At 36.7% G+C, this 9,996-nt stretch overlaps 1 protein-coding gene across 2 annotated transcripts in view; it reads left to right on the top strand.

Moving 5' to 3' along the window:
- Positions 1-333: 333 nt before the first annotated feature.
- SLC35A3 (solute carrier family 35 (UDP-N-acetylglucosamine (UDP-GlcNAc) transporter), member A3) overlaps positions 334-9,996 on the top strand; it is a 16,518-nt gene continuing 6,855 nt past the window's right edge. Inside the window, exons 1-5 of one of the 2 annotated variants that reach the window (XM_009878209.1) lie at positions 334-357; positions 7,358-7,562; positions 8,460-8,614; positions 8,697-8,819; positions 9,964-9,996. The exon at positions 9,964-9,996 is cut by the window's right edge and continues 163 nt beyond it. In XM_009878209.1, the coding sequence (XP_009876511.1) occupies positions 7,376-7,562; positions 8,460-8,614; positions 8,697-8,819; positions 9,964-9,996 (498 nt within the window). In that variant the 5' untranslated portion in view covers positions 334-357; positions 7,358-7,375. Of the gene's footprint in view, positions 358-7,357; positions 7,563-8,459; positions 8,615-8,696; positions 8,820-9,963 lie in introns of those variants that run through there. The other variant, XM_009878208.1, reaches the window with a different exon arrangement.

The raw sequence follows: 9,996 nt of genomic DNA, 5'->3' as shown, positions 1-9,996 counted from the left end.
AAGGTCCACGGGTGTTCTGCCGTGTTGCACTTGGTATCTTTGTCATGAAAATATTATTTGAATGCAGTGACGTTTTTAATTGTTTTCACTAGTTAAGAATCTTTTTACTGTAAAGGGAAAAAGTGGAAATACTGCCTGAAGAAAACCTTTATGTGAACAAAACTTTGTTGCTTAGTTTCTACCAGAAGAGAGAAAGAATAGAGCTTTGCTAGAGGGTTTGCTTTTAATAAGGCTTCTGAAGAAGAATACAAGCTCTAAGAAAAACATAGCTTATTTTTTTCTGTAGTGTTCTTAGTACACAGAATAATGTATGCAGCAAGAAGAACGAGTAACAAACTGAACAAAAGAAAGAGCAAGGTAAGTTTTGGAATGGTTAAGTGATTTGCAGCGATTTAATTGAAAAGTGCCATGTATTTGGAGAACAGCTGACAAGTATAGATAGCTTATGAGAGGCAATGAAGAAGACACCTGTATCAAGTGTGAGGAGGTGACCTTTTAAAGTGAGAAATTCAAGGTTTAAGATTATTAGAAATGTTTATAACATGTTTACTAAAAAAAAAAGGTATTACCCAGACATGGAAGATTTCCTACTGGGGAGGTGAAGAAAGAAATACTTTGGTGAAATTCATGAGACTTCTGCCATCCATTTATTTCTATATGTGAGCTTTGTTGTATTAGATACTACTTTTGTCAGAAAAAAAAAAAAGGCAATATTGAGTCCAGTAGGAAGAAGATTTATGGAATAGAACTTTGTTCTGAGAAATGGACTTGTGTTACAGGGAAGAGGGCAAAGCATATGCGAAAGTCTGGAAGGAAATCTTAGAAAAATACGTTCTTCGTATTCTGTGAACTAGCTCTTGCTCTGCGTTTCCAGTTGTGCTTTTCCTCGTTGTTGCTAACAGGCTATAGTATCTGTATAGATGTAGCATCAGCCCTGGGTTTGCATTTCATTTGAGAAATATAAGAACACAATCCTGTTTCATTAATCTGCTCTGCAGATTTCAAAGCAAATGCCCAGGAAGTGTGTCCATACCTGTTCCACTGGAAATAGTGTGCGTTACTTTCCACTCTGTTTTTCCTTCTGTAAGGCAGACCAGATCTGTGCTTATTTGCTGGTGGATCACAGTCATAGAACTTGGTGTACTGGCACACAAAACTTTGGCTTTTGCGATTTTCAGAGGCTAGTTGTCTGCTTCTGTTTGGCTTTGGGTTTTAACTAATGTGCAAGTGCCTTTTCTTTGGTTAAGCAATCTTAAACTTGTTCATCATAAAATTGAGTATGAGCTGGCAATAGCAATAACTCCTGTAACGTGGCTTTTTGCTATAGACTATCAACAGTGGAAATATTTCACAGCTAGACTGGAAGGAATGTAGTTCATGTAAGAGCATCACTGTGAAGATTGGAAGCGTAATAGCAGTTAGTATTTCTCTTTAGTATTTTGTTTTTAGTTTCACTTTCCTTGTGACAGAGTAGGGAGAAGTAAAGAAATAGTTGCCAGTAGAAATTATTTTTGTGTCAAATCTTTTGGTAGATGGGTAAGAATTAATACAAACATTAAGTCTGCAGCCTGATGGAAAGGCCTCGTTTCAGTGTTTTCTGGTCCTCTGTACACGTTTGTTTCTGATCGAGTGCATCCCTAGGCCATCACCTGGCAAGGCCTTTGCTTTTGTGCCTGCATGCAGTCCTTAGGCGCTGCCGGGGAGGCAGGTGTAGATTGCAGGACAGGAGCCTAAAACAGCGCTAGATTTTGTCTTCCCTCTGTCATATATTCCTCTTATTTTATCTGTGTGGAATTGTTTTAAAGATGTGTCAGTGGTAAATGGACCTTCATTCATAGACACTGTGACCATAGGTGCCCTGAACCTATTTTAAGTGACTTTTCAATTGTGTCTTACAGTGAGAGGTGGTAAGTAACTGCAGCTCATAGACTGTACTGTAGCCTGTCACATCTGTTACCTGGTACTAACTGCACACATGACTTTTACTGTGGACTGTCGATTTAATCTGTGAATTTAACCTCCTCTTTCCTTTTGTGATATATTAGAATGTGGTTTTAATTGCTTTTTTTATTGTTGTTAGCTACTTCTTGAAATAGTGTTGGGTGCTTGGGGTTTTTTGGATGCTGATTTCTTTTTGAAAATTTTCTCTAATATTCTCTTGAAGTTTCAGAAATTTAAGGAAAATTAAATTTAATGAATATAATGAAAAGTAAGCCAGCTGCAGTGACTGTAATAAAAGCTTTCTTAGTAATTCAGGCTGAATTAATGAATTATAATGCTGAATATTGAATAGTTTGGGATACTAAAAGAACTTTCAAGAGAAATGCACAGTCAAATAAAGCAAATTTGGATTATTTGTGCATGAACTATCATCTTTTTTATTTATGAAATAATATGTGAAAATGTAAAAAATGTCATTGAGTCAAAAACATGATAATCAGCTAGATACTTGGTGTTAGACAAAGTTAAGCATTAACAGTTCTGTGCTCACGTTATCTTAATATACTTGTTTACTTATATATACTTATATATTGTGTGAAATTTTGGGAGTGCCTGGGTCTGGGGAGTTGCCCCCACTCTTTTGTTCTTGCAGACGGTGTTGGGCCATGCTTGCTGGAAGGATCTCCATAATGTGCAGTATAACTCCAGGCATCTTTGGAAAATGTCTCAAGACAGTCTCTAGTCTCTGAGTTTAACTAAAAAGTATTTAAAATAAATTAGTCACATTTCCTTCTAGAATTCTCTTTTTTAGTGTTTAGATACCTCAAACTAAAGAAATTCTACCTGATTTTGAGGCCTTCTACCTACTCGATAGGATAAATTCATAAACTAATCCTTAATTTTGCACGAGGTTCTGTTACTGCAGATATTTAGCAGCTGAGAAGCTCAAAAGTTTGTACAATCAGATCTTTTAAAGATCTTAAGGTTAAGACAAGTCCTGTACTCTGCTTATTTTTCATGTCTTAAACCCTGATTAATACAAGTAAGTTATGTTCAGAATAGAGGAAAATAAAATATATATAGTCGTTTACTGTTCATTAAGACGAATGGATTATGTTCCTTTTGACCATCTACAAACACTAGAATTTACTAGTATTTTAGAAGGGAATAATAAGAAATGTAAAATGAGAAATTTTAGCCTATGATGGATAAATTTCTGAAGGAGATTAAAATCCACAAGTCAAAAATTTATTAATTTTGTCTCAATGAATATTATTAAATGGAAATACATGACTTTCCACTTCGAAAAAATCTCCTTGCTTTGGAGATGTATTTTTCAGACTTTGCACACTATGATACTTTGAACTGAAGGTATTACTTCCTTATGGATTGTTTTACTTTGTTTCCTGACTCTGTAAAACCTTTTCAGGGTCCTCTTTCTGTATTCTTTTAAGGAGAACAAATCATCATGTAGTATCCACGTGCATTTTATCCACCTGCATATGCTAAAGTCAAGCATTACATGGTTCCAAGTACTGTCTTGGCTTACTGCCTGTTGACTTTCCATATAAACCTGCCTTTACCTCCTGCCTTCGGTATTGCTGGCTGTAGGGTGTGTCTACATGGTATACTGAATAAAGTATGCAGGAGCCGTTTACTTTTTTCCTTTTTTTTTTCTTAGACTAATAAAAGAATAATGGGCACAGTCGCTGACTTAACAGATGTGCCAGTCAGCATGTACTTAGCACCCCTCAGTGTAGGACACAGTTCAAAAGTCACAGAGTTAATGTGACCACTCAACTTCCAGTCTTCGAATTAGCAAACTCAAATCTGATATTTGGAACAGATGCTTTTTAAAAAGTGTGAAGTAGTCTGTCCAAAGCCTGGTAGGAAATCTAAGTCTGGTTGTATCTCTGGACAGGAAATGTGTTGAGAATTTGCATTTCATTATTGGTGTAAGACAGTCAATGTGTAATAGGTCATTTAGTACCTGAGAGATGGCACAGTCTCTTGCAGTGAGGGTAGCGGGAACTGGGGGCTAGAAGAAAGCAGTTTCGCCTCTGGTAGTAGTCTGTAAATCTAAACCTGCTGTGAACCTGGAGCTGAAGACAGTTCAAGAGTTGCAGTTCAGTACTTGTCTCCTTTTCTGGATTCAGTCCCCAGTTTGCACCAAGTTCTATAAACTGATATGCAGCTCTTTAAGAGAAGAGAAGAAGGACCAGGAAAGCTGATAAGATATTACGTGTGCTCAGTAGGGGGTGGTTATTTTATTGGTGTACAGAAGTTTCAGGACTTTGTAGTTCCTGCTCTTTGAACCAACTGGTTTTAAGTACAGCATGAAACTTCATACACTTGTTCTCTACAAGCCTGTCTTGCTGACCACTGAGAGGGCAACTTTTAAGAAATATCCTTATTTCAGCTGTCACGCTGGACACTTAAAGTCCATTTTCTGTGAATTTGGAAACTCTGAGACTGCTTTAGTGAGTTATGGTAAAGAAATATTTCCTGCTACGGGCACCTTTTTGAAACACATCTAGGGAAACATCCTTTTTTTATCATGATTACTAATGAAGACAAGACTGTAGTTCAAGATAATAGTGTGGTATGTATTCCTTATGGCTTTGCTGATGGCTTTATTAAGCTGTTGTACTTGTTGGGGTGTTTTCATGCTGAATGCTTTAATATTTGCTACATAAACAAGGTGTTAGTGATTTACTTTTAAAATTACGTTTTAAGCTGCTTAGTAAATAGATGGGTTTATTTCAATAAGAAATTTGTATGAACATTATTTTCTGATAGTGTTATCTACTTCGAAGGTTAAGGAATTGATCTTTGAGAGTTTTGAAAATTTGTAAAATACTTTGTCGCTTCACGGGCACAACGTAGAAGTTTGGGTCCAAGTTCAGTAGAGATGTGTGTTTCCATTATCTGTATTTTGTTCAGAAGCATTTTGAAAACTGAAAGCCAAAAAGTTAAACTTACTTATCTGTAAGTGTGCTTTCATGAAATTTAGTGTTGTTCCTCTTAACCATGTATCACTCCTTTTATTTCCAGATTGTTGCCTCAAAAATTAGATAAATGGAAAAGGTGGAAGAAATTGTTAGTGCAGTTTGGCTCACATAAATGTGTTTTGTGATCTCAATTTTCTTCAGTAGCATAGGCAGACTTTTTTATGAAGTTCAGTTCTAAATTTTCTCTCAGTGGCTTTTTTTTTTTTTTTAAGTTTCCCTTTTTCTCCCTCTATCTTCTCTGTGCTGCTGGTATTTCTCCAGAGAGTACGATCTTTGACTTTCCATGTCCCCTTTTCATCCCTTCTCAGGAACTGTTCTTCTGTTTCTCCTCCTTGTTCTCAGCTATAGCAAATCTTTTCTTCAAAGATGTTCCTCTTTGACTACCTGATCTCTGTTTTGTTGTTGGGGATCAGCAAATTCGCAGTTGGCATCCCTAGGTAAGGGATTATTCCACCAGAACCTGTGTGAAAAAAGTTAGCAAATTTTGATTGTTGTCTGCAGCTTTCTTCTCCTTCATGCTTTACATTCATGTCCAATTTATATTGTCCAGTGCAGTTACATCTTCAGTATTTGTTTCATCAGCAAGTTAAATGAGAACATAGTTTATAATATCTTCTATTAAGATTCCTTAAAGGAATCCCTGTGTATTTCTTTCTCGGTTCCTGCATCCTGGCATCTTTTTCTTCCTCCTTTGCCAATGTGCTATTACAAATACATTTACAGCCATATAATTCTTCAGGCAAACAATTTTATTGCATAGGATACAGGTATGTACCTTATATCTCTGTGGGAACTGGCAATTCATGTTTGTTTGCAGATTTCTGCAGTGTGTCTTATGCATGCCGTATGGCTACTAATTTGACTTTGTGTACTTGACTGGAGAAAATCTGTTAATACTCAGAGACAAGATGAAGGCAAATCAGAAATATTTAAATAGCACAGCTTTTCAGATCTCTCAAAAATAGTGGTGAAAATTGTTACAAAATGCATCTTGAGTTAGAGAAATGCAATCAACAAGAAATAGCTTCAGTTTCATCTACAAATATTTAGAGGTGCTTGCACATCCTCCAGCAGTGTGTACAAAACTAGATCGTTAATGAGTCAAAACTTGTGTGCCTGTGGGTGTAAACATGCATAGGGGCAGCTCTGGCTTCTGCATCCAATAAGCACTGCTTCTGCCGTCTCCAGACGCCGGAAAGTGAGAACCACGTTCATTGTCTTGGCTTGTTACTGATTTTCTTTTATGTGAGAACATATTTGTTGACTTTTTCGTAACGGATTTGGTTTTACTTTGGCATTATAAAACAGTGCTCTGTTTTTGAATATGTGGGCAGTGAAGGCAGTAATAGTTTGTTTTTTTTCTAGGAAGCATTAGTTTCTGTGTGTATGGAAATTGTTAATATGAAGAATAACAGAAAATTATATACTATTCTAAATAGTAGTGATGCGTCATTTTATTTCCTTGTAGTATACTGTGCTTGCAAACTGAGAATTGCTTTCTCTTTTAGTCTCCTCCACTAAGTTAATGCTTTAATTGATGACAAAGAGCAAAGAAAACCATGTCGGCTTGGTGAAGATTCAGGGTAGAGATGACGGTTATACAGCTTTATTAATATAAGACTTGTGGTAGTCAGTGCAGTTTGAGAAAGTGTGTGCATTCACCTGGTCATCTCTATTCAACTGATTTTTTTCTGAGCAGGACAGATTTAGTGCCATCTTCCTCACAGCTACTCCATCCCATGTTTTCCTGTGCAACCGTGCTTTTCCACAACTCTTCTTTTCCGTCAGCATCAGGCACACCTCGCATTTTCATTTAAATCGGCCCAGCCCTCACCCTCCCTTGTGCTGGCACTGTGTCATCCAGCAAGGCAGAGACTGCAATCTAAAAAGCCTTGAAGAGGTGGCAGAATAAGATCCCTTCGTTCTGGGAATAGCTCATTGCAGCAGGGCAACTGGGCGTTCTGCAGTACCACAGTGAGGGGCTTTTTCATTTTGAAAATACCTTCTGAGCCTTCACCTATATAAAGAAATCCACAACTGATTTAACTTGGGAGATGTCTTTTGTGAAATTACTGACTGAAAAGTTAACTCTCGGTTAATAGTCCTTGTTTTACTTCATTAGTATTGCAGATACGAAATACTTAATTTCTCTGTTAGTTACCACTTCTAATATTCTGATGTTTCTCCATTTGTAATCATCTATTTGAAAAACATTTTTTAAGTGTTAATCTCCTTTTTCTTTTTAAATGTGAGATTAAGTTTGTTGTTTTCCTTTGGCTGAGCTCCCTGGATACCTTTTTTAAATATGCTGATTCCCAAGGGAAACATCTATCTGCAGTATTACCTTTTAAGCCTGGGTTTAGGTTTGGGTTTTGTTTTTTTTTTTTGTTTTCTTTCTGTTTCAGGAAGAAAAAAGTGAAGAAATGTCTACCAATTTAAAATACCTTTCCTTGGGCATCCTGGTTTTTCAGACCACAAGTTTAGTCTTGACCATGCGTTATTCTCGGACACTAAAAGGAGAAGGACCTCGGTACTTGTCCTCTACTGCAGTAGTTATTGCTGAACTTCTGAAGATTTTGGCCTGTGTTCTGTTGGTCTACAAAGACAGCAGTAAGTGTCAAATTTTGCACCAAGTGATTTTCCTGTTCAATGTGCACTATTGTAGTGGCAACTACAAAGCAGCCACGTGCTGCACACAACAAAGTGTTTCCATTCTTGTATAAAAAATAGTCAAATACCAATAATGGTACTTCACTCCTCAACACACAGTACAAGATGCTGTGTGCTTGCTGAAAAGGGTTCTCTCTAAAGAATGTGAATACTGAGGAGTGCAAGAGTAAATTTTCTACTAACAGCTTGAAGCTTGTGTTTGTTCCGGCATTTTAAGAAATTCATATGTAGAAGTAGGAAAAAGTGAAAAGCTTTAAGTGTGTCCAAAGCATGATTGATAATTTTAAAGCCTATGATAAACAACAGGTGCAGAAGGGAGGAAGCTGTTTCATTACTGCAGGAAGAAGCACAGTTTTAAGCTCAAAAAAAGTATATTCAGATTTACTCTACTTCTTATTTTGTACATTTTATACGGAATTGGTCTGATTCCTTGACATATAGTTTTGATCTTCAACAGCTTAAAAGTATCACTGTATATGCATAAATATTGATTACTCTGTAGGCTTCTGTATGGACATGTTTTAGGTGATACTCTTTAGTGTATCATCCTCAAATATTGATGTGGTTTCAATAGGTTTTGCATAAAGTATTCTGAGTAACTGTTCTAGTTCTGATATTCCAGGGTACAGGAAGACACTTAGCAGCCTTTTTTCTAACATATATGAGGCTTGTGAAAGTTGGACACGTGTAGTATTTTGCAATCTTGATAGCAGTGATAGCTGGAAAAATGAGACAACAGTCTTTAAGAACAGAACATTGTTATCTCTTTTTTTTTCCTTTTTTTTTCTTCCTCTCCTTTCAGTGAGTATCTATTTCTTTTATTGTTTCTTTTGGTAGAGTGCAATTTGCGGACTCTGAACAGAGTGCTACATGATGAAATCCTTAATAAACCCATGGAAACTCTTAAACTTGCTATTCCTTCAGGAATTTATACTCTTCAGAATAACTTGCTGTATGTAGCATTGTCGAACCTAGATGCAGCCACATACCAGGTATTGTACATTCGGATTTCTCTGTAAGTTTCAAAAAACCCCTGTGAGTTATGCAGTAGTAACTGTTTCTGGGTTCTTCTAGGTTACGTATCAGCTGAAAATTCTTACTACAGCATTGTTTTCTGTGTCCATGTTGAGCAAGAAATTGGGTGTATACCAGTGGCTTTCATTAGTAATACTGATGACGGGAGTGGCATTTGTGCAGGTAAATATTAACAGGTGTTTTGTGTTTATTTAATGTGTTTATTCAAGGAACATGGATTTCTGTACTGATTGTAGAGCTATCTGATTCCATCAGCTGCACACAAGCTGCACACCTCTAGCTCTTGAGGAGAGGACAAGAGCTAGAGGACACCAGCAGTGGTTCAAAGGCAGAAGATAGCACCTCCTTTGTGTCCCAGTGCTCTCCTGTAGAATGTGACAGGGCCTCTGGAGCAATCTGCAGTCATAGCAGCATTGAGTAGCACTTCTCTTCTGACATGAGGGATTCCCAGATCCTCTGTGCCAGCACAATCCTGCCGCTTACCTTGCAATACCGTTTCAGCATGGCAAATTTACTTAAACTTTTTCAAGAGGCAAGTTTGGCCTCCATTCTAAATAGTGCAGGTACAGGAGTTTGTAGTTTTCAGAGAGCAGGATCATGAGGTAAAATACTACTCTAATAATTTTTAGATTTTAGTGTATGCTAAAAATTTTTATTTTAAAACTTAAGGATTTAAAAAAAAAGCCTGAGGATTAAATAGTATAGGATTTTTGTATTTAATAATTAAAAATGAGAACAAAACATTCTCATAGTAATTAACAGACTCTTCAGTACATTTTTGTCTGTGGCATTGCTTCTTATTCTATTAGCATTAGGTATGTTGCAGGCTTTAGCTTCATAAATTTCAGCTTTTATCATCTGCATAATCACTGAGGAGGGACACATGCAAAAGACAGTTCATCCCATCTTAAATACAACTGGTGTAAGCGATTTCGTAACTGTGCTTATATTTATAAGGTAACTAACTGTCCGCTGGCAAAAGTTGCTGACTGAATGAATGCCCATGATAAGTCATTCAGGGATTTGGAAACAGTTCTGGCTTATAAAACATAAATCCTGGGCGTGTTTAATTTGAAGGGTATCCTCTGAGTTCAGACACAATGTTACTCCTTACAAATATCTAGAAAGAAAAACTATGGCTTTGCAGTCCATTCGAAGTTCTTATGGCGCAAAGCACAAAACTTTACAAGCATATGTTTGTCTGTATTTAGTAACTGTTACTGTTAGAAAACAAATATGTGTGATTTTATAGATACTCATGACTTGATTTTATCAGTGAATTTTGTATAACTGTTTTTACATCCAGTGGCCTTCAGACTCCCAAGCAACAGCTGCTAAG

The sequence above is a fragment of the Apaloderma vittatum genome, unplaced genomic scaffold (genome assembly GCF_000703405.1).
Source record: "Apaloderma vittatum isolate BGI_N311 unplaced genomic scaffold, ASM70340v1 scaffold29021, whole genome shotgun sequence".
In the NCBI taxonomy this organism is placed as follows: Eukaryota; Metazoa; Chordata; class Aves; order Trogoniformes; family Trogonidae; genus Apaloderma; species Apaloderma vittatum.
The sequence above is the reverse complement of the archived record's forward strand: the minus strand, read 5'-3'. Positions and strand labels throughout refer to the sequence as shown.